The following is a 25,563-nucleotide window of genomic DNA, read 5'->3' on the forward strand; positions in this document are numbered from 1 at the left end:
CCTGCTTCCACGCTTTGATTTCAGCAAAGTCAGCAGCAACAAATGCTGGCATTATATCTGGAGCCCAGGAAACTTTTCATCACCACTGACACCTATCTTGTTTCTGAACCTCCCAGTTCCTTGTTCCTTGCTACAGTACTTTTCTCCTTCAAGTCAGCAGCTTCCATCCACCTCTGTCTGACAAAGAATGAGGAGGAGACCCCTCTCCCTACCACTGGAGCACCTTCAGTCACTCCCTTTACAAAGAGACCCAGAATGTAAACAGCACAAAAGCAGCAAAATTGTTCTGTCTATCACACTTAAATTTAAGCACCTAGCCATCAGGTGTCAGAGAGCAAACCCTCAAAGAAGGAAAAAACAACTCTTAGTCCAAGCATTCTTTCAATGAATGATGCTATGCCCCATTACAGGTAAAGGAGGTCTGGTTATCTTGGATCTAATAAAAAACTACACAAATGTGGGTTTTGGGGTTTTGTTTCATTTTGTTTTCAAATTACTCTACATCTTTGGTAAAAATTGTGTTCAAAAATAAAATGCACGGAAAGCAAACTGATGTTAAATATTAGAATGTGAGAGGGATATTATTCCTAGGCTACTGACTTAAATAGTGGTATTGTAAAACTATTTTCTGGGCTTCTGCTTTACTGCATGGTGGCAAAAATTGTTAGAGGTTACTGAGAACCAGGTTTTTGCATGTGAGCATTCTCCAGCAAGGTGGGCCATAACCAGTTGTTTAAAATACGCAAACTGTGCAAAGCACAATGTATTATGAAATATTCATTATGCATAGAAATTATTAGTATTTAGTAAAAGTTTGAAGCATTAAATGATAGTTGTAGCCACACATCTTTGGTCTTGAAAAAATAGGATATGATTCAAGAATGAAAAATTGCTATAATTGGGAAGCAAAGAGAGACACATTAGAAATGGAGAAATCAAGCCCAATTCAGGCATGTAATGGATCAAAACATTCAGTGTATATTGCTCAGAATAGAGCAATTATAACCAAAGACATTTCTGAAAAATGACCTGTGTTAAGAAATACGAAAAAGCAATTTTCAATAGTTTCATTTTTCTGCTATATATGCCATTTGAAAATAGCTAATAATATTTAGGCAAATGACAGCTTCCTGCCCTTTACTCAGCCTTTTATGAAATCTAAATGGACTTGTTATTTTCCACTATACTAATTGTCTGAAACATTACTGTTTTATAGCAAATATCACATACCAGAAACAGCTGTATATCTTTTTTCTTATTATAACTCTTATTATATATTCCATTAAACAGCACAACTTCCATTCAAAGCTTTTTTGAACTCCATAACTTTATTCCTATAGATAGAAACACATCTGCATATAGTAATTCCTATATCTAACAAAAGCATACTGTAAACATGCCAAAGGAAAATCCTAAATAAATTATTAAATTGTCCATACCACACAGTTCTCTATTTCATGCAAAAGAGAAGTAACTGATACAGTGATGTCTCTAGTTCATCTCAGGTAGGCTCATCTTTTTAGAAGCTAAAGAGAGACTGTTGGGTCTTGCCTCAAGGTAAATTCCTGTGGGGCTGACTTAGCCACTGCTCATTTCTCAGAGAGGCCTCACCAAAAGAATCAGGTGACTGAATTTGGCTTTTCCCACTCTTGCTAAACTATCACAGCAATTAAAACAACACCAGTCTATACTTCTACCCCCTCCTTATAGAATCATAGAATATTCTGTGTTGGAAGGGACAAGGATCACTGTGATCAGCTCTTGGCCTTGTACAGGACAACCCCAAGACTCACAGTATGTGTCTGGGAGTGTTGCCCAAATGCTTCTGGATTCATTATAATTGTATGATTTTTTAAAGAAAAAAAATCTTCAGTCAAATGGAATTCAACAACTGAAGTCCCAACACCTTCAATGGCATGAATTTGTTCACTGAACTTTTGCATGATCAGCAACTTCCCAGGCTCTGTGCTTTCCTTGCAGGCTGCAAAACCCAAGGCTGCAAATATTTTTACCCAAATATCTTCGTACATCTGGAAAAAGAATTAGTTGCTTTACAACACTGACAGCCACTCCTTTCTTCCTCTTCCATGCACAGAGAGGTGCCATGAAGAGTGACAACACCATTTGCTGAGAAAGGAAAAAGATGAAGCTAATGGAGAGAAAATGCTTTGCTGCTGGCCTTACACATCAGGACTTTTGTACAGCACTGGAACTCTCAGCAAGAGAGAAGGCAGAACTACCCATCCTGCCCTGAGCTTTGCTTTTTTGTGCCCAGCCTGCTTGGGCATAAACAGCTGCCTGAAGAGGTGGCCTGTGCCTGGAAAAGGAGCAGGGGATGGATCTGGTTCTGTCAGAGTGTGCTGCCACCCCCACATGGCCAACACAACAAGACCCTTCTCAAGCCCCTATTCCATACATGTTACAGGACTCTACTCTTTTAGACTGAGATATGGGAATGAGGTGAAAGCATCACAAGCTTGGACAAGGAAGATGATCAGTCTCTCTGTATAGCTTAGAGAGTCAAAATTACTGTGTCAAAATTAAATGCATAAATACATTGCCATGTACTGCAAAAACTGAGGTGATTGTAAAAGTCAAAGAATCTGCCATGGTTGGTTTGGATTTGTTTCAATTCATTGGGTTTTTCTGGGGAGGGTGAGGAGCAGGGTGGTATTTAGTTTGTTGCAGTTTCTTGTTTTTCTTTGTATTTTACATCACACAGACTTCCAGGTCTCAAACAGCTGAAGCCTCATTCAAGTTAAGGTATGCAACAGCAGTGAAATATTTTAGCCTTTTAATTTTTAAAATAAAAATACCAATAACTAGATCTTCTGACAGTTGTTGCACCACTTTTGTAGAAACCACACTGCAACCTAAAATTGCACTATCAACATCTCAGCTCTGAAGTAGGAAAAAAAAATCTCCCATCCTCTCAGCAACTAGAGTTGCTGTTATTTCTTTACATGAACATACTCCACAGATAGGACATTATATAACAAAGCATAGGATTTTTGTTGTTGTTGTTTAAAAAAAGGAGGATGCACTTCTGTGAGCTTCCCCTCTATTAGAATCACATGCAATGTTTAAAAGGCAACATGAACAGAAGCTCTTTCACATATAGTAGGTCAGTGAAGGGTCCAAGACCATTAACCACACAAAATTTGGGCATTAATGATACTCATTTTTCTCTGACACACATGTAAATTGTGCTGTCACTGTTCTTTTATGAATCCGTGAGGAAAGTTTATAAATATTCCATGAACTCTAAGGCTCTCTTTGTGACCACAGTTAGATTTGCAAACATGTGGAAACATCTGATTTGCTAAATTTCTCTCTCCAAAAAGCAGATAACAACAGTGCAACAGCACAGCAGACTCACTCCAGGCCAGATGCAGCAGTGTACATGTATTTTACAGCATTCTTAATTTTGTGTAGGAGTTCTTGCAACACAAAGAACTTCTTCTCTTGGTTTTAATGAGTACTTATTCCTAACCAGCCATCTCCAACCATGCCATTATTCCTTTGAACATTCACACTGGCTGCCCTTTCTAAATTACATCAAACATGAGCTTGATGCTTTACCTGTCAAAGTCCTTAGCAGTGCTAATACCATTTCTAATGGAAAAAGAGATCTACTTCTATCCTTGATCAGCTCACAGTGGTATCCATTACTGGGTATCTGTAGGCACAACGTGTTTTCCATTCTGCTTTGTAGGAGCAGCTAAACTAGAAAACCACAGCACTGTCCTCCTTCAAATCCTCCTTAGTAACTCTCCTGTACTACAGTTCTGACAAATGCTTACTGCTGATTAGGATCACAACTGACTTCTGTTATCCATCCAGTTCTCCTTTTCCAAAGCTATTTGTTCTATTGGCTTAAACCTTTGAAGAAAGCTCTCTGCTATGAAGAGTCACTTTTCTGACAGGAAAGGAGTGAATAACTGATACTCTGCACATTGTGCTGGGTTCTCCATCTCTAGGCAAACTCAAGAATGGTAGTTCTTCTAAAGGATCTCCATAAAACCAGAAAGGAGTTCTATCAGGGATCTCAGCTTGTCACACTTGCATTTCATTTAAACACCTCACCAAAGGCAACTGCCCTTGTGATTGGAGACTGGGCAGGAGCTGCACTGGTGGGCTACTCTGTGCCCATGACACAGCAACAGTCTTTTGGCTGGTTCTCTCTCAGCTCTTACCCTGTTACAAGCATTTTGGAAAGCTTTACTGGAAGTAAACTAATAGTAATGGACCAACATAACCCTGGTATAACATGCTGGCAGTTTGATATACTGGCATGTTATTCCTTTTTTCCATATGGTGGAACAATTGTTACAATGTTGTACTCTGATTAACCGTGGGTTTTCACTTGTCTATGTTTGCTGAAAGAGTGGCAGATGAAATGACGCACTAGTTTTCTACTTTAATTCAAACTCCTGAGAGCTTCTACTTACTGGGTTTAAGATTTTTTCCTTCTTTCTGAAAAAACCCCATCTTAAATAAAAGCATCCCAAGGACTTAAAAAGAGAATTTAGACATTTGTACATTTCACTTTTTTCCCCTCTCAATTTTAACTTTAAATGATCAAAGGTAAGTAAAAAATCTGAATCACTTCAGGCAAATTATAAATCAGCAAACATAGCTGCCAACTGAATCACAATAATCCATCGTGACAATATTTCTGTAATTCTTTTGAATTATCAGTGTCTGGTTAGCAGGTTCAATTAACATCAAGAAAAACATTTAGACAATGAAACTCAAAGCATACCACTTTGCAAAAAATCCAGAATGATACAAATTATCAATTTATTCAATGATTTCTCCCATGTTAAAAGGCTGAGAGAAAGGGAAAGGGAAAGGCCAAAATGGCACCTTTTCAGAGAAGCAGATTCCAAGCACAAGCTACCCTACACTCCCACATGATTTCTCTGGTGAAGATTACACTAGATCAACAAAAGGTTCCACATAGAATAAAGATAAATCAGGTTCAGTCAGTCTGGACTGTGCATCTGTACAAATTGCATCAACTACTCTGCAGGTACTTTTTAACAACAGAGTTGTCTAGAAAATAGAGCCTGCAAGCCACTAGAAAGTGTAACATATGAGAAACATATGAAGAAACTTTCTCATATGAGCAGGAGTCTAAATTTCTTCACACTGAAATACAATTAGATTTAGCAACATTTTTGCAATGCAGAAAATATTATATTCCACTATGTGGAATATTATACAAATAGAAATCAGCATATAATAGTGATGCACAAATTCAACTTGTATTCTCATAAAGGGAGATTATAGAGCATGCCTGTATCAGCATCATGTTTAGTGTGTCCATAAATGGATACTAAATGGAATAGTCTGGGACATCTGTAATACAGCAATCATGGCTGCTGGAAAACATGAGGGAAATGGACTGCAAAAATTGGACAACTAACTTTTCCTAAATAGCATCTTCTAGTGCCACCACAGTACACAGAAAGTTGAGCTACAAGGACCATTGGCCTAACTCAGCAGGACACTGCTAATGTTCTTGAAATGTTCATGTACAAACTTCAGGGGAAAAAAAAAACACCTAAAAAGAATATTTTTGTCAGTCTTCTTGACATTCAGCAGAGTGAAAGGGATGTATTTCTGTAACACTTCTTGGCAATTCCCTCTACATCTCCAAAAGTGAGAGGTCTCTACAATATTCTTTGATATTATGAAACTGTATTTTTGGGTGGAAAATCATTCCTTCCAAAATTTTTACCCTCCTAAGAAAAGTTTTAACCCATTAAATAAGCTTTTTTTTTTACTGTAAAAATAATACATGCTTCCTCTATTTCCTATACAAATATATTGATGACTACAAAATACACTAGCATCCTTATGTGACTCAAATTCACCTCAAATAGAGTATGCATAACTTTGCGTCTTTTGAAAATGGACTGAGATGCTTCTTAAAAGTTCTACCTGATCTTTGTAGAAGTGAACTAAAGAAATATGTTGCACTGTGATTCTGGTTTACAGCAGCAAGTAAAAGCTGTGTAATACCTACCATTTACCTTGCTATGGCCTTTCAGACTTCACTCTTTCTTGCCTAGGTTGTTCTTTGCACCAGGCAAGGAGTGTGCCATTTGTTCTCCCCACCTGCCCCAGACCTACATCCCCACCTGTAGGGCCCTGATAGAATTTCTCTCTGGTCCATCTTCCATCAGATGATTTCCAACTATCTCAGATATTTTCCCTTCTGAAATAACATCCAGAGCAGAATGAAATGGGCTACAGCGCACTGCCTCAGCTGTGTCATCATGTTGCTGTCTGCTGACACCAAACTGCTAAGCTGATTCATCCCAAGTAAGGGATTTCTTTCCAGCACAGACTCAGTAGGACAGTTCCTCCTGACTGAGTCTCTGGTCACACAGGGCAAAGCTTAATGCACCTGGCAGGAATCATCCTTCCTGCAACATTCTGTACCATAAACGTGATTAGAACAACATCCAAGGAGGAGCAGATGTTCAGCTTAACTGAGTGCAGCCTACAGAGAGAAAGGCATTTCTGAACTGAGAGTCAAGAGTACTCTCATGCTGTACAGATGTTTCTTGTTTCACTTTCATTCCCATATGCAGTTTTCTTAAAAATACATTGCATGGGACACATCTTTAGAAGCTGAAGATTTTTTATTCTAGGAAAAACCCCCCCAAAGCCAAACATCAAAATACATGTATTCAAACACCCTAGTGAACAACTTTTTTGGTAATCTGCAATGGTGATTCTAAATTCATTACTAAATGCTGAGTTTTACCATCTGTCACAACCCATTACTAGAGGAATTTGAGAAACTTTATCTCCAAATCGTCTTGCCCACATATCCCATCAAGCAACACAAAATGGAGATGATGAAAAGATACCCATTCTTATAACCTGCAGGACACCTTAACTGCTGCTGTGAAAAGCAAACTGCAGCTGTAAAGCTGCACACAAGCTGATAAGAAGATGCCACTTAAACAGAGAAATCTGTTTCATGACAGTTTTCCTTTACATACACTATTATTAATAGGAAAGATTCACCAAAGTCAATACTAAAATTTATTTTCCTGCTTATGCATATCTACACATACCAGCTAAAATTCATTGCATTCATAGATCTACATGTGCAGTGACAGAAAGCATCCAAGACTATTACACACACTCCATACTTGCACATGTACAGCCTGGCTTAATAAGAGTAAATATAAAACATACTCCACGTGTAGTCTGGTGTTTTTCACGTAAAGAACATAATTCCGTGCAAAATATTAAAGCTAATATATAAATACTTGACTGTTTCCTCCCAGTCTGTTTCAGCCTGGCTGTTTGGCATCCATCCTTTCCAAGCCAGAAGTTTCACAGATGGGAGTTTCCAATGCCAGCAGACACAATGGAAACTGGATTTTCCAAGATGCTCACTTCACAAAGACCTGACACCTTTTGATGTCGATCTAACATAATTTGTTATGATTTACAATGCAAATAATTCTTAAAAATATCTTCCAATGGAACACATAAGAATTTGGAATAGATTCTTTTAGACCTTAAGCATTGCTGATAGCTTGTTTCTAGAATTTGATAGCATTGTATCATTGAGATATTTGGTAGGAGATTTGTATTTACTTAGCCAACAAATCATAAAATTTGTCAACAACCAATTCTTCCATCTTAACCTTATCAAACTCTGATCAAATGACAGCAAAAGTCTTGATTCCTAGGAAAAGCACACTATTGCTGTCAGAAATATTCTTCATTTTCCTTTGGATACAAGAGGAAGTTTTTACAGAACAGGCTGTGAATTTACAGAAACTGTAATGATCAAGACCTTTGCTCACAGATTACTCAAAACTAAAGACAAACACATCTTGCTCTCAACTTAATTTGAGGAAAATTAAGTGCTCTTCTCCTGCTGCTGTCAACAGCATTTGGGCAGTAGCTGCTTTTATTGGCTTACTTATCTGTTTGTGCATTTACCTCTCACAGAAGAAAAATAATTCAGTTAAATAATTTTTACAATTTCATTTGGAAAAAAAAATCACCTTACCATATTCTTTAACTGCTATGTCATATGTTAGTGATATTTAAAGAAATGCTACTACAAGAAGATTCCCATGGCAAGCCTTTCACCAAAGAAATATTTTAGGTAGCAAATCCTGTAAGTTTATTAGAATTTATATCCTAATTCTGAAGGCACGGGACTATCAGTGTAATATCAAGATAAGGACACTGAAGAATTTAATCAGAACAGTAAAAAGACTAAACAACAGCATTTATCACTTTGCATGCAACTACTCTTGAAAAAAATTACAAAATTACTTGCATCTCATTCATTGAGTTTATACTAAACAATGGAATACCAACTAGAATAAATCTCCTTTTTTCTGTATTATTTACCTCAAGAACTAGCCAAAGCTGGTCTCCATTTTTCACATCTTTCTTATAGTACATGCCGTAGAATTTGACTACATTGGGATGATCAGAGAGAGCTTTCAAAATGTTGTACTCAGCTTCAATTTCTTCATCAATATCCTAGTGTCACAAATGAGAAATACATAGCAGTTAATAAATAAATAATGACAGCCATAAAAAACCCAAAAACAAACCACAAAGTATTTTCTGTTAATTCAAATGTAATTTGAAATGATACAAAGAAAAAGCAAAAACAAATAGAATACAAATATACCATTTATAGAACTACAAAGCCTGGTTCTGTTTAGTGAATACAAACCAATTATTTTTTTTAATTTTATTTTGTCTTTAGCAATTTTGACTAATGAACATGTGGGGTATGACAGAGCAGCCCTCAGGTCCTGAAGGACAAGTGGTCTATGAGACAGAAGTGTGTCCTGGGGTCCAAGAAGGCTGATGGGATCCTCAGCTGTGTTAGGAAAAGCATTGCCAACAGTTGAGGGAGGTGATCCTGCCCCTGTACTCAGCCCTGGTGAGCCCAAAACAGGAATGCTGTGTCCAGTTCTGGGCTCCTCAGTACAAGAAAGACATGGAGCTTATGGAGTGGGTCCAGAGGAAAGCTATGAAGATGCTGAAGGAGCTGGAGCACCTCTCTTATGAGGAAAGGCTGAGGGAGCTGGGCCTGTTCAGCTTAAAAAGAGAAAATTGAGAGTGAACCTCAACAATCTCTACAAGTGTCTGAAGAAGGGTGTCAAGAATATGGATTCAGGCAATTCTCAGTGGTGCCAAGCAACAGGACGAGAGGCAATGGGTGGAACTGATGCACAGGAAGTTCCACCTGAATATGAGAAATTCTTTATTGCAGGGGTGGCAGAACACTGGAACAGGTAGCCCAGAGAGGTTGAGGAGTGTCCCTCTCTGGAGAGATTCAAGAACTCTCCAGACATAATCCTGTGCCATGTGCTCTAGCAAGACCCTGCTTGAGCAGGGAGGTTAGGTCATATGACCCCATCACTGGTCCCTTCCAACCTTAACTATTCTGTGATGTCAAGGCAAAGCCAGAGCAATCCACAAGTAGGTAGGTATGCATGTGCCTCGGGAAATTACGTGTTCCTGCTTTAGTCTTAATGGTAACCCCAGCTAGAAATGCTGCAGCTGGGACTACCTCTTTGTGCATGAACAAGTATGAGTGCAGCCACATCTGATTCATTTGTCATCCCACTTTCTAGAATTATCTGGGAATTCTTCTCATTTTCTGCTGTCATAGAAGCTGGTGACATCCATGGTCTCTCTGGGTTCTGCTACTGAACTATAATAATCATGGTTTTTTTGTCACACTCCCATTACAGACCTTGGGTTTCTTAGTGAGGGAAATCCTTTTCGAGGTGAGATATGAGGACCAGTTTTGCCAGCAGATGCGCTGGGAGCTGTGCAAATCCCTTCAGACCAAAAATGGACACAGGCATTGGCAGGCTTTAGCAGGCATTGGATGACTCAGGTAAACCTTTCCCACCTGTGCACTGGAATTGCTCATTGAGGGATGATGATTACACTGCATTTGAGTCATGCTGACAAAATATTCAATCCCCCTTGACAACAGATGAAAGAAAATATCTGCAGCCATTTTCCCCTCATTGTTTAGATCTCAAAAAAAAAAGGTTAACATATTCATTTCAGACTTCAAACATTTTAATACAATTTGCTATTTACAACTACACAAAAAAGAAGTGAAAAATCCATTCTAGAAGAAGGCTCCCTTATGAACTGCACTATCCATATGAATGGATTTCATATCAGTGAAAAGCTCTGCTCAGTGGCAAAAACCTGTCTCAGCAAAGCCAAACAGAAGTGACCATTGCAGAGAAAGGGGATGTTCTGTATTCCCAGTGAATGATGCTCCTTCTCATTCTGTTCAACACACCTGCCCCAAGAGCACTTTCCTCACTTGTTTCTTATACAGGTCTCCACTATCCTATTCAAGTTCCTCACAGGAACCTTTTGCCTTGAGACCAGTTTGACTGTTCTCCAAGAACTTCCTCTGTCACCAGTATCTTCATGAATCAGGCAATTAAACTTTCATTTTAAGATTACCAGGATAAGTCTTCTCACAAGGAAGGATTTTAGAGGTCTTGTTATGGGAACAATTGAAAAACAGCAGGAATTTTCCTCTTTCTAAAAAAGGAGAAACTCACTTTAAGGTAATTTTCCCCAGCACAACACAGAATACAGAAAAAAAATACAAGGAAGGCAGAAATAACCAAAGTACTGAAGGTGGCAGAGAATGGAAAGAGAAAGAAGCAGGGATGAAAACAGAAAACACATCTGGCAAAAACAAAAGGAAGAAAAAAATACAGTCAAAAGCCAAAAATTAAAAACAAAGCATACAATAGTTTTGACTGCCTTGGGGAAATTGGAAGAGAATTAGCCCACTGTCCTACTGTGAATTCATAGAGGTTTCTGTCTCCTGAGGGGTACTCAGATTTTATGAGATTTTTACACTTATAAGGAGAAATTAAATGATGGAATATTCATTATGTGCCTACCAAAAAGAAAAATATTCCTCGGTATTTTAGAAATTAACAAACTTGAAATATTTAGTTGAATTTAGCATATTTACCTTCCTAAAAAACTGTATTAGAAATGGCAGACTGAAAATTTTCTTCCTCTATATAGGATAATTTGGCTAAGATTTCTAAAGTACAATGGTATTTACTTATAGTCCTGAGGACAAGACTAAGCCTTCTCAGTTCCATCTTCATTTCAACACCTTTGCATTTCTGTTTCAGTTTTGAAAAGCTGAGCTGTTACCCAGCAAAAAGAGTCTGTGCTCCAAAGGATTAAACATTAAAAGCTTATTTCAGTCCTGTATCACCCATGATAATGTAGGTTCCCAGTTTAATTTCAAAACATCAGTTAAACCAAACCATATTTCTTCTGCTTTGTTTCCTGTCTACCTCTCAAGAGGCACAATTTTGAAATGATCTCCAAAGAAAAAGAATTGTAAAATGTAAAGAAGAAAATATATAAAGTATCTTTTCCTTTATTGCAATGGCTCCCTCTGCAGCCATTATTAATACTTTCAGTTTAAATAAAAAGAACTCATTTATTGCTTTCACTTTATTTCCAATACAGGATTGTCATTTTAGCAGTTACATGGAGGTACAGAGCTACTCCAGACACCCTGTAAATAGAAGAGGGCAAAGAAGAATAGTGTTCTTAGAATAAAAAGGGTAAAACATTTACTTAAGAGTCAAGTCTCTGAACACTGATGTTGACTGCACTACTGCCAATTTTTCATTAAAATAAGGAACCTGTTTTTATCAGTTACATATTTATCCATCTTCAATTTCTTATATTGCATCTTTACCCATCCTATTTCTTCTATCTCCTTTAGATTCTATTCTTCTTTCCTACTTAATCTATTTCTCTTTCCTCTAGCACCAGCTTTACTGTTTCTTTTTTCGTCCTATCATCGTCCTTTAATCTTTTTCTGCAACATCACAAGTGAACAGAACATTGAAAGTTTCACTGATTTCCTCAGGAGCTCCTGCCATAGCCACCTGCCACTTAAGAATCACTCCTGAACACTTCTGAAGCATAAGAAAGCAAAAGAATTTCCTGACAAACAGACATTTAGATGAACACCAATTGCAAGGAAGTCATGCCTATTTATTGTAAGCACAAGAACCTTGTTTACAGAAAGCAATAGAGTCAAAAATAGTTTCAAATACATTTGAACTCATCAAGATGCTTATCACTTGGCAAGTTATGTTTACTTTGGAAGAGATTGTGGTATTGAATTGAGATGAGCACCCTTTTGTTGCTTTGAAAGCACACTGAAATAAAAAAGCAGATCAGCAGGAAACACAGCATAGATAATGGAAGACACTATGTTTTCACCAATGTATTTCATAGACTTTTGTGTCTATGGGATCATAATCTGACACTGTGATGTGCAGAGGTAGAAAAGCCCTGTATGGCTGAGCAACTCCAGACCTGTAGGGTTCCCATAGCACGGCATGCTCACCCATTCCTGCTCAGAGGTCATGCCATGGAAGCCCACACCTTATAAACCTATACTGAGAGTGCAGAAGATGAATTTAAAAGGGCCTCTGAATTAGGAACAGCTGCTTTCCATGTTTTGGTCTTAAGAAAAGTCCCAAGCCACATGCAGGACCACTGAAGTCAGTTGGATGAGCCTCTACAAACCAGACTAGTGTTCTTCCTTATTCTTTGAGCATTAATCTGCCACCCAACAAATGTCAGTTATTGAAAACAAAAATGTGCTCTACAGCTTCATAATTCCACCTCCCAGTTGCCTGGTGCTTTGTGTGTAGAGCTAATCCCTTTGCATTTTCCATTTGAAAAGATGGATTCCTCTGTGAGACCTACTTATTTTTGGCACATTCTGAAAACACAGAATGAACAGAAACAATTTTATTTTTGAGGTATCACTCATAGCATGTAACTCAGCTACACCTAAGTTATACACCTATTACACCTAAGTAACTTAGCTACACCTAAGAAATATACCTAAGTTTAGGTATATTTCTGACTTTTATTATAAGCAACCACTTCCAAGATCACTTATGTTATGAAAAGTGCATTGATAGCTAGCCTGATACACAGCAGGCCGAAAAAGTTTATTTTACAGTCATTTCTAATAAAAATTATCTACAAAGATTAAGAGGAAAAAAAAAAGGCTACATAAACTCACAATTAACCAAGTAATTTAAGTAACTTACATGAACAGGATCCAAAATTTTGACTGCTGCTTTGCTGCCATTTTTCTTATTTAACACCTTGAAAACTTTTCCATAAGTTCCTTTGCCAATAGTCTCAATTATTTCCCAGGTGTCTGAAGGATCAGGAAAGCTATCAAATATTATTGTTTTCCCAGACAATGGAAGCATCTCAAATGATGGCTCCTAGGAAAAAGAGATATCAGTGTTCACTCAACAAATGGTTAACAGCAATTAGCTTACCAGAAATGGGAAGAGAAATACACACTCCAACCTCAAACTCTAGAAATGTTTTTGCATATAGTGTGCATGCACAGATAGCATAATGAATAAGAACTGCTGCACTTGAATTTTCCTTCATTTGATATCATGTTGACTGCACAATATCAAATGTGCAGTATTTGGTATGTGCAGTCAACACAGTATCAATGAATATATTTGTAACTCCCAGATCTTTGGAGGGACAGGGGAATGAGAGTCAAGTTCATAAAATTCCAAAGGATTTAGGTCCATTACCAAGAATCAAGCAAGAAGTGGAAAGAAACCCACACAAAACATCCTAAATAGTAGCATTAGGTTCATTCAAACTCTTACAGTGAACAATCACTTTTACAAGCCTACTCTTAGGATTTGAATTATGACTTAGATCTCAAAAGGCCAAGCAGATCAAAGTGACAGATCTTTTCACAATGCTGTAGTCTTCTGACAGTCAAGCAGTCATGGAAAACATGCTTACCAATGTACATCCTTTAACAAGTGGTTTACATACTGCAAAGGAAACACCTTTTACAATAATTGAATTGTATCCATCACTGACCAGGTTGCACCAACACTCTGGTCCATGAGGGATACAATTCACCAGGAAATGTGCAGCAGTCTGTTGTGTACTTGGTACTGCAGCCAGGGCTGGCTCAGCTCCTTGATTCCAATACTGTGGGAACTAAATGAACCAATTCTACCTGATACAATGAAATCTCCCTTAACACTGTTCCAGGTTAAGGTCAAAGTGAAGATCAAGATACAGCTGTTATACAGCTGTAATAAGTATAGTCTCAGTTTTACCTTCCAGAGTCAAAATTTGCTTCTTTCTCCTATCCTCTGGGATTCACAGACTCTACTCAGGACACTGACTGTAGTCTCTTCCTAAGGCATCACCTTATGCCTAGTCTTCATCCATGCTTTGGGAGCTTCACCACATTCAGGTCAAGCCCCCAAAAAAGAACACAATTGAGTCACAACTTTCTTTTTCTTTGTCTTTAAAGTAGTGCTCAAATACTATAATTCAGTTGGCGTTTTGTAATCACTTCATGCATAAATGCTTTGTAATTAGCTTCTGCACTCTGCTGTAATTAGGGGACTATACAAAACAATAACTAAATTTGGGATGATAACGGGATGAAGATTCATAATCTTAAACCCTTGCTTTGAGGGTTTTAATAACGATGGCATTTCAAAATTTCTCATTCTAAGCTTCAGTATTTTAAATTGAGGCTAATTATTTGTTTAAGATCTTACTGGATACTACTAAACTTGTGACTAGTGATTCTTTTTATAAGAGAAAAAAAAGTAAAAAAGTATCAATGGTTGCCTTCATAAGAACTGAGGCATCCAAACCATATTGAAGCCTGTCTACATACAGGCTATTTTCTACAGAATATGTAGTTTTCCATTGAAATCTAGAGCCTGCTGTGTCTCACATTACAAGAAAACACAGGAGCTTCTGACCCAGGCAGTAGGAGATATGCAGCACTGCAGAAAGGAAGATTTATTTATTCCCTTTCAAAGATGAGCACTTCTGACACAGGAACTCAAAGAACAGCTTTGCATATTTAGACTGAGCCAGAGCCAAGCCGGGAACTCTGATACCTTGAATCTTCAAACAAGCAAAGGACCACCCTGCTGCAGGGATATTTTAAACTAAGCAGAACACTCCAAGAAGCACCATTCCAACCTGGTGCTTCAGACAGCCTCCCAGGCTCCATTAACTCCCTATACACTGACAGAATGAAGCTGAAATTCATTGACTCCCAGTATCAATTGCTTATTTGTCTGCAGAGACTGCTTCAATGACAACTGTTAAAGGGCTAAGGAAACGTGATCCTGCAGGTGCTATTTGACTACCAGAGAAAAAGTGCTAGAGAAATTGCCATGTGCTTTTGTTTTCTTTTGAAAATCACAACAGTTGCACATCATCTAGTCTTAAGAAAAGTCGCCACATACTTAAAAAATATGCATTCAGTAGCTATCATATTTAGTTCAATAATTTAAGAGTGCTATTCCAGAAAAAATTATTCACCCTAGTTCTTTCTTTTGATTTACAGCTTCAAAATGATAACTTGAATAAATTATAATGAATACCATGTTTTCTCACTTTCACCAAGTTTAAGAGCAAGTCCCTGCAGATAAATTGTTTATCTTTCACTTTTATTATTAAAAATATATTAAATAGAATGATCTCAAACTTTTACATTCTGGATGATGGATAATGTTTTATTACATCTCAGTGAAGTTGTCAGAGCTGATAATGATTTAACCTCATATTGAAGCAATAAATTGGACTGCTCCTGGAATATGTCTGGATGCCCAACCAACTGGATAATTTATCATACCCTTCACCATTAAAAATTTACTTAAAGACACCACAATTTATAACTTGATCCAAACCTTTATGCTGGAAATGTACCCTTGAACCACTAGGAAAAAGAGAATTTTTAAAAATATTTCTGGAGTGTTCAGTGTGACAGTTCACTCAGCTTCTGCTCAGATTTTGGCTAACCTGCTGGGGAGGCCTGATGGATGCTGGGCACAGTAAGTCAAAGCAAGAGCACCAAGTGGGCAGACAGGTGGCCTGAAAGAGCTCAAGAGCCATCACGACCATTACGCACCACTACCACTGGCAAATCTCTGACTCCTGTCATCTTTCCTGTTGCAGTTTCCCCAGAATCTGCTCACTTATAAAAAATGGTATAGGCCAAACCTCCAAGCTGGAAGGTATAAAATATCAGCTTACCCAAAAAGCTTTAGAAGTAAATCCAAGAGGAGCTGGACTGCTGAGGCCTTCCTGCTACTTGGTGTGATAAAGGGAACACTTGTACCGTGACACAGGAGAAAGGACAAGCAGTCTCTTAGCCCCAGCTAGGTTTTACTTTTTTGGTTTTGCTTGGAGGTGTACAAATTAAGAGTTATAGGTTATAAATTACAAAACCTTATGGCTTGAATGGTGCATAAATGAATTTACATGATATACTGACCTAGGGAAAAGGGGATTGAGCCCCTCTTTGTCGTGTTGGTTATAGTTCCTAGTGAGTTCATGAAACAAAGTTTAAATCACAGAGTACACTGTCCTGTAAGTGTGAGAGCCAAACAGACTGACTCAGCAATTAAATTCAGGATATTCAGGGCAAGGAAAAAAAAGATTTGGAGTTCCAACAAAACAAGATTTGGGGGGTTTTTTTGTTTGTTTTGTTTTTTGGGTTTTTTTTGTTTGTTTGTTGGTTGGTTGGTTGATGTTTTTTTTTATCTGAGAGGGGGATCTAGTGCCAGTTCTAACAACAAACTGGGTGAGAATTCTTTTGGGCCACTCCTATGTGACTTTTTGCTTCACATCAAACATGTGCACTCAGTACAGCAGACTTCAGCTCAAATATTAGAGATAGCCTGGATACCCAGAGATGCCCTGTTCAGCAGCTGTGCTGACAGACCACTGCATTCTCCATCTTTTCAATATCTATTCAGTTTGGAGAGGGAAGGGGAAGCCTGTTGAAGAACACAGTATATTGCCTATGGAGCATAACATTGCTGCCAAGGCAAGTCAGTGAAGTACATTTATCACACCCAAAGCTTCAGACACAAACCAATTGCTCTGTGGAGGGCTTTTTAGTCAAGGCCACAGAGCAGTAAAGGCAACACAGTCACATGGGAATAAGCAATTGGTTTTGTTTCTGCAGCTGGGCTGAAAGCACGATGGAGCCTGAATTTCATATAGAATATCATATGTTAATTCAATATTTTCACCACTGTTGCATACAACCTAACTGTGCAACTTTCTAATAAACTTTCCTCCCCCAACAGTTTCTGAATAGACCTTCATCTCACTTGGATGAAAACATACCCATCTCCTCCATAAAGAGTTAATAAATGAGAGTTCCTTATATCACTCATCTTCCTCCACACAGGAAGCCTACAGGATTAGCAAAGCAGACATCTATTCACGTTTAACTACAATGAATGCAGCCTTTAGGTTCCCATCAGCACCTTGTCTCCTGGCTACCACAACTTTCTGGTCTTGAAAACTGGGACCAGGAGCTCATTGGTTCAGTTCAAAACACACCTACTGAGGTTGTCTTACGGTTTATTTGTTTATTCCTCTTTCCTTCACATTGTAAACATTCCTTATGTTTAACCAAACAGCTCCTGCACACATCCCACCCTGCAATGTGCCAGACATCTTCCTGTAGGTCACAACTGGCAGATGCCAGGTGCCAAGAACACTGGCACACATGGCATATCAGGTCTGTTACCTCTCTGAAGGTGACACAATGCATTCCTGCAGATCGTGAAACTTCAGCCTCTTGCCTAATGGATGCCAGAAAAAGTAATCACCCTCACAAAAACAAAACAAACAAAACCAGACAGCTAGTTATATCAAATAAAAAACTCCATCTCACCTCACTTTTTCACCCCATTTATTGCTTTATTCAATATCTAATTTGGAAGTTCTTTGGTCTGGCACTGATCACAAGGCACAGTGGGGCCTTCAAATACTTAATGCAATGGCACAATCAAATCCCAAACCACATTTCTTCTTATTTCATGAGTTATGCCACACTGACAAGTACTTAATAAGAAAGTTAAAGGCTGCCACATGAAATTCTCACAACAAGCCAAAAAGCATGAGGCTACAATATGCCCTTCATCGTACTAGCACCTAGCAATTTCTGGATAAATAATTTGATTATTCAACTACGAGCACAGACTGCAGCTTAGCTTCTCAGCTAGAGCTATAATGACTCCTTTATATAGTATATTATCTTAGCCATCATTCAAAGAGTAAATATTGCTCTGGAAATTCAAATATCACCCCATTCAACTCTGGGGGAATATTTGGCCTCTGATTTCAACAGTGATGCAACCTATATCTGAATGGGAAGTATACTCAAATCTAAGCTCAGTGTGAACACATTATCTAGTTTGGCCATTAGCTAAAGACATGTGTTTGCAGGTTTGCAGGCTGGTTTTTGTTTGTTTTTTTTTTTTTTTTTTTTACTTCATTTGTCAAAAGCTGAATGCATTTAGCATCGTAATTTCACTTTAAAACAACAGATTTGCATAATTACATAATTTTTGTACTTTCCATATGTCTAGAGAAATTATCCTCTTTAACTGCACATCAATCTGTTTACTAGTTTCTACTCTATATATTTCCTACTGCTTTCAACTGTCCTTCCCATCTGCAAGAAACCTTCCAGAGGAAAAAAAAGATCTCTTTAGTCCCAGCTATGGTAGAGGAAGAATAAAAATCAACAACCTTCTCTAACAGTGAGTCCATGTCTTTTGCTGTTGTGTGCTTGCACCAGTAAGAAAAGACACAAGACATCAATTTAGGTAGGCTTCACCTAAGCTGATGTGTAGAATACACCTATAGGAACCTAAGTTAGATGCTATAATTCCATTACAGTTAAAGAAATAAAAAATTTATTCACCTCACCTAGTTAGCATGTATCTTAGCATAAGACAGCTCAGTCTCCAGACACTGATGATTCTACTGGTTAAGTTTCCACTGCCTACAACAGGAGCCCTGTTACACTGCTTCAGATGCAGACATGTTAAGGTAAATTAATTCTATCTACTTAAATACTGGAAATAAAGAGTTTTAGCTTGGCAACTGACAAAATGAGTATTAGCTAAATACTACAGCCAGGAAAACTGCAAGCCAGCCACATCTCATCAGCTGAAAGCTCTCAGGAGACTTGGACATTGTCTGATGATGCACAAACAATGAAAGCACCATGCAATGATATTGCCAAGCAAACTTTGAATCCAGCAACCAAACCCTACGTTAATGTAAATGCAGGAATAAATGGCTATGTAAAGCATTTGGAGGCAAAGACTGGTGATCAATTTAGGCAATAGATCTCCTGGGCACAATTCAAAGTACATACATCAATCTTCAGCCTGTTCATTCAAGAAATTGATCTGGTTTTGAGGCCACTTTTTAATGTTTACTCTCTGAACTGCTTCTTCTGTTTCTAAAAACACTTTTTTTCTTCGGTGACTGTTATCCAGTGACAAGTTTCCTAACAAAGCAAGACAGCTTTGAGAGACATTTGATGCCTCTGGACTCCTTGACCTTTGTAAAACTTCTACACGCAGTAGAGAAGCAGGGCTGTGTGGTATCAGTACCTGATCTCCTGCCATTGATAAATGCATATTGGGTGTCCACACTGACATCTCATCTGTGGATTATTATTCAGCTGATCTTGACATTTTGACTTTCTGCAAACTGAACTGGCCAGTGCTGCTCACAGGAGGCTCCAGCCCTTTGCTCTCTGATGTCCTCAGAGGGCACAGACACAAAGGATCTACTTCAGTGCTAGGTTCCACCTTGGTTTCCATCCATTCCCTGCTATGCCCCACAACAGGGAAAGTCACTGCATGCTGAGGCTTACAGTTCTGAGGTAACTCCATTGGAGGAGGGGATTTTTAAGCAGCAGCTTAAAGAATCAGCAAGGGCTGTAAGCATTCAATCTATTCTCATGCATAGGGACTACCCACTAGATTGCAACCCTTCAGGGTTTAAACATGGTACAACTACAGAACCAAAACCCTTTTAAAAGCCAATCTTCAGTTAAAGAAGAGGGTATGAAAAGAACAAGGAAACAAAACGCTAAATTTAATTACTGTTGTCAATTTTAAAAGATCTGATGTTTTGAAAACAAATGATAGCTAAAGATTTTTGTGGCAATTGTTGTCCAACAGACAATATTTTTGCAGGGGAATGACAATAATGAAAGAAGATTAATAATGGTAGGGGGAACTGTCAAATTGTATTTGGACTTTGTGCCACCAGAAGTAATGAAATGACATTAGCAACCCATGAACTGAATTATATCCAGCTAATTTTGTGGCTCCTAGAAGAAAAGCACTGCAAATGATGTGGATAATTTTTCAGTGACTAAACACTAGATCAATATATTAGCAAATAACTTGGTTTTCAAAATTAAAGCATCACTTAATTTTCCTATTTTAACACAGTAATACCTTATAAAGCCATAAAACCCAATATGGTGTGGCCTCTCTCCGTATTTCTCAGAACTTCTAACAACAGAAAAGCAGCAACTCAAACTTAATTCAGCTGCTGTATCAATGAGCTTTGTCAGGGCTTGAAATTAAAGCGATACAGTAACTTGATAGCAAGATAAGGAAGACAGTGCAGACAACAAGCAAACTCGCTAGCACTTAGCATGAGCCGACACGAAGTTTCGGGGTGTGAGCGCGCAGCGGGCACGGCAGAGCTGCACACGCGTCCTGCGCGGCCACGGTCACGCCACAGCCCCGCGTGTGCCCGGGCGGGAGCGCTGTGCCCGCCCCGGGAGCGCCCGGCTGCCCACCGCGGGCAGGGCAGGCATCCCATCCCTCCCGAGCGCCCCGCACGCGTCCCTGGTCCAGAAACTCACTCACAAGGGGAAAAAATAAATAAAAACCAAAAACCAAACCAAACAAACAAAACCCCACAAAATCAAAAATAAAACCAAAAAACAGAGGGGAGGGAAAAAAAGAAAAAGTGTAAACAAGCAGGATTCATCTGAACGAGAGACCGCAAGAGCCAACCCGCACATGCTCCGGCGCCGGGAGCGCCCGGCTCCCAGCACCCCCTGCCCGTCCCGTCAGCTCCGGGGCTGCGGCGGGAGGCCCCGGCCCGGCCCGGCCCGCGCCACCCCCGGGGGCCGGGCCACCATCCCGCGGGGCCGCCCCGAAGCCCCTCGGCGAGGCGTGGCCGCCGGGCAGCGCAGCTCCGCGGAGAGCCCCCTCTGAGGCACTGGCGTCGGGACTCGCCCCGGTGCCTGCCCGCCGGTCCCGGCCAGGGATTACCCGCAGCGAAACCTCCGGTCCCCGCAGAGCCAGCCCCGCCGAGGGGGCAGGGGCCGCGCCACCTCCGGCCGCCGTGCCTCGGCTTCGCCCTCCTCCTCCTGCAGACGGCCCCGGCCCGGCTGCGGTCCCGCCTCGGGGTCAGCGGCGGATGAGCGCTTTGCCCCGCTAATCCCCCGCAGGCGCCGGCAAAGCCGGCAGGGCTCGGCCCGCCCCGGGCAGAGCGCGGCGGGGGCGCCGGGGCGGCCCAGGCTCCCTCCCGGCGGGGCCGCTGGGCATCCCGGGCCGGCCGCCTCCAGAGCCGGCCACAGCCCCGCACCTGATCCGCCTCCCGGGGATTACACGGAGCCGAGCCTGGCGAGGCTGCTGGCCTGGCACGGGAGAGCTGCGCTCCTGCCCTCGAGGCTGCCCGTGCCTGCGCTGCCCTGAGGAAACCTAAGGGACCTACCTGGCCCTCTAAAAATAATTCACATCTGGTGCACGGCCCGAGCTCACGGTAGTGCCTGTTGCAGAGAGGTGACTAAACTGCAACAGCACAACATAAGTGTAGTAACATAATATCAGGGTAAATTTGCAAGACAAAGTACTCAAAAGTTGGAAATGGATGAATTTTAGAATTACAGCTGCTATATGGTACATTAACTAGGCTTTAATTATGCTGGTTAGGTTTTCTTTGCAACAACCCTAACAAATTCACGGCAAAGAAGCAGCAAAATTCTCTCAGCACTGGGGACCATGTAACTCCATCAGAGACTGCATTGAGTTGAGTTTGTCTCCTTTCATTTTTCTGATAATATTTGAACCTGGGGGTTGTTTCCAGACAGGTCTGACACAAGGGAAACTGTTTCAGAGCTATGTTTTACATATTTCTCCAAAGGAGAGTAGACACCAGGTAGCTCCCCCTCCCTGAACATAGCTCTCATTGCTTTCAGTGGTGCTTGGGAGTGCCTGGCACCCCAGTGCCTTTTGGCTGCGTTTCTAGTGAATGGCAAGTCATATGCAGAAGCATGATAGTCTAATCCTCTGATCATGCAGAAGCTTGGCCAGAGTGCGCCATCAGAAAAAGGCTACAAGCCTCTCAGTGGAAATTCAGCTGCAAAAAGGAGTGATGGGTACTCATAGCTCTTCTAGAAAGAGCTTACATGCATCCAAGACCTGGAACAAGGAGCTGAGAAGTGTTTAGACACAATCATAGGAACCAGAAAAGACAGTAACATCAGTGATTAGCTGATATGTTCCTTTCTTCAGTGCTGTCCTAAAGCCGCTGCTGCCCACTCATCTAACTCTCTCTGTGTGCTGACGTTACCGTCCCTGAGCTCTGAAGATCTAAAATTCTCTATGAGCCCTCCCTCTGTCAAAGGGACCTCAAAGGCAAAACCCCATGATAGGGCTCAGATAAAACACTTGAAGTATTGAACACATTATATCTTCAGCATTAATTAATTTTTCAGGTGAACTGTGAAACTCCAAAAAACTCATATCTGTTTCATTTAGGTAATCCTGAACGATATATAAGTAATGGCAGCCTGTTGTTGCAGAAAGGGTCCTAGTTTAAACCAGTTAAGGACCAATGTCCAAGGCGCATAGAGCTAGGCACTGTTGAAACAAACAGGGAATTTATGCCTTTAGGGAATCTGTGTGTCCAGTGGACACTGATGGTGCTGGAAAATTTAGTCATGAAATGATTGCGTGACAGTCAGTGTAATGCAGCCCAGCCACATTCCTCCTTTGCCTTTATTTTCACTCCTTCATGTTCTTTTTCAATCTCAACCCGCCTTGGCTGTTGCCCCTCATTTTCCCAAAAAATTACTGCTTTGCTTTTATCTAGAATACCTTTCAGATGAGATTTCAAGGTTCTAGAGTAAATATGGGTATATGCTCTCTCTACCCCAAAATAAATTTGCAAAAATCAAGGACAAAAGTAATGTATTGACAATATCCATATATATATATATATATATATTAAAAGATAAATGAAGTGTGATCATCTCCAGCTGTACCTGGTATGAGGTTAAGTTTGCTTGATGCTACAAGACAGCATCAATACTACACTCTCTTTCTAACAGATTGTGGTTAGGTTAGTTTCAGATTTTATCCTTGCCTTTCAACATGGTTTTTACCTTCATAAGAAGCATTGTAGGTGCAAGTCTGAGAACTATTTTTAAATTATTATGTGACAAATATGAAAGCAGTATGAACAGACAACCTTTCAAAGCATCCAAAGCATCTTCAACATTAGGCAGTTGCTTTTAGAGTATCTTAGTCTTCATTATTAAAATGCAATGGACCCAAAACATACATAAGTATAATAGACTTCTTTTACTCCAGAGCTGATACATTCAGATTTCTACATTCTTAGAAGCTTCTAATAACAAAAAGGTGTGGGGGGGGGACAGACATGTCCTTGTGATTAAGGCACCAAACTAAGGCTGTAATTTACTTAATATTTTATATATTGTGAAAGATCATGCTACATCCAAATCAAGTCAGGATGCAGATAGGCAGGACACAGTGGACCCTCCCTACAAAAGGAGGTCCTTCACTGCCAGGCTCCAAATCCTGGGCAGAGTTCAGCCATAGAGAGTTTGTGGGACCAAAGACACATGTTCCTGCTATTCATCTCCTTTTCTCTTTACAATCGATCTTTTAATAGTATTCTACTCAAGAGCAGTTGTTTTCATGACTAACAAGGTACATATGCAAATAGCAAGTGATACACAAAAAGATCAGGAGGTATATAAAGGATAACTTAAGAAAATAAACAAGCATGCTTTACTAGCAGAAGACCACCACTATAAGAATAAAAGAACTTACCTCTCTGGGGAAGTGCTTTTTGACCTCTCTGTCTGCTTAACTGAGCACAGCCTGTAGCAAATATAAGGAACTCCTCCCCTTTGGTGTTTATTACAGAGAAGCAGTACTTCCTGCAACACCTGAGTAAATATCCTCTAGGAAAACCACCACAGAGTTTGTCTACATCTAGCTCAGTATTCTTTTGATCATAAATGCCATATACCATAATGAATTATCAAGGATGTCCAAAGGCATAAGTTATCTATTTGAATGCATAGTTTTCTCTAAAGCAACCCTGAGCTTTGCCAGATATTTTCTTTAGTTGATCAAAAGAGCTCCGTAACCCTTTTTGAAAGTCTTAGATGTGTGATCCTTGTAATCACATTTAAGGGGCTGGCTAGCTCAGGAGATTGTTAATAGGATACAAAACCTTTAACATCCAACCCAGATCACTGCAGATGAAAAGCTGTGACTATTCAACAGCTTTTTTATGTCCCATGACCTAACTTAGTTCCTAAAGGAGAAACGTTTGTATTCCTTCAGATTTACAGAATGTGCTTTTCAGACTTTTTTAAACTGCATATATAATACAGAACATTTGACAAACAGGAAAATAATTTAAAAGCTCAGTGGTAACTAATGAATCCAATTAAATCTGCAATCAAAACAATTTTGGAATTCCCCACTCCAAAACTGTCTCCACAGTCTCAACAAGCCTATAAGCACAGAAATTGCCAGTAAGTAAGAGTGGTTTAGGAAGCTGACAGTTCTTCATTAAAATGTGCCTCTCTAGGTCCCTGTCATTAGACCCAGGAGCTGCACATCTAGCAGAGAAGTATTGCCTTTGAATGGGTGATAGCCTAACTCATGCTTATTGATTCATACCCAGTATGGAAAAAAATGTTACCAGTAAAATGTGCAAGGTATTGTATTGAAATTTCACAGCTATTTCTATTTCACTGGGTTTGAGGTAGCAAAGTTTTAGGGTTTTGTAAGTGTTGTTTTCCATCTAAGAAAGTCCTACGTTAGACACAGTTTGAACTCATGTCTCAAATTCAGTTTATAAAAGTGCTCTTAATTTTTTCAAAATACTGGGTAAAGATGCATCAGAAAATTTGAGATATAAAACCTTTTACTGTTCTAAAAAATAGAGAAGCTCAGGGACCAAGTGATAACTGCAGGGAACTATGCTGCAAAATGTGTCCTGGCCTTTACTTACTTAGTACCCTTATCCTTTTCTTGGAACACACTGATCACTAAAATAACATTAAAGGATTTTGCTTACGTCCAGTGATGTCAGCCAGTAAGAAGCTGTTGGGACATCTGAGGATTGCTGCTTTCTGCATCCCTGAGGAATAGAAAGTGCCAATCTTGAAAATGTGCAGATAAAGATCTGGGGTTGTGATAGTGCCATTTCTTAGTGTGCACAATATATCCCTCAGTCATGAAGCTGTCTTAAAAATTGTGGGATTAAAAATCTAAACAAGCAATAAACAACACCAGTCACATGGTAATATCAGTCATA

At 39.7% G+C, this 25,563-nt stretch overlaps 1 protein-coding gene across 8 annotated transcripts in view; it reads right to left on the reverse strand.

The window, feature by feature from the left end:
• Positions 1-24,145, reverse strand: part of MYO3A (myosin IIIA) — a 116,505-nt gene extending 92,360 nt beyond the window's left edge. For 2 of the 8 annotated variants that reach the window (XM_014270694.3, XM_014270703.3), the window contains exons 1-3: positions 21,249-21,590; positions 13,161-13,343; positions 8,401-8,535 (exon numbers count right to left, since the gene is read on the reverse strand). In XM_014270694.3, coding sequence (XP_014126169.2) covers positions 8,401-8,535; positions 13,161-13,328 — 303 coding nt within the window. In that variant the 5' untranslated portion in view covers positions 13,329-13,343; positions 21,249-21,590. Of the gene's footprint in view, positions 1-8,400; positions 8,536-13,160; positions 13,344-20,993; positions 21,197-21,248; positions 21,604-21,693; positions 21,812-24,059 lie in introns of those variants that run through there. The other 6 variants (XM_074534705.1, XM_074534702.1, XM_074534714.1 and 3 more) reach the window with 6 other exon arrangements.
• Positions 24,146-25,563: the final 1,418 nt, after the last annotated feature.

Source organism: Zonotrichia albicollis, chromosome 1 (genome assembly GCF_047830755.1).
Source record: "Zonotrichia albicollis isolate bZonAlb1 chromosome 1, bZonAlb1.hap1, whole genome shotgun sequence".
In the NCBI taxonomy this organism is placed as follows: Eukaryota; Metazoa; Chordata; class Aves; order Passeriformes; family Passerellidae; genus Zonotrichia; species Zonotrichia albicollis.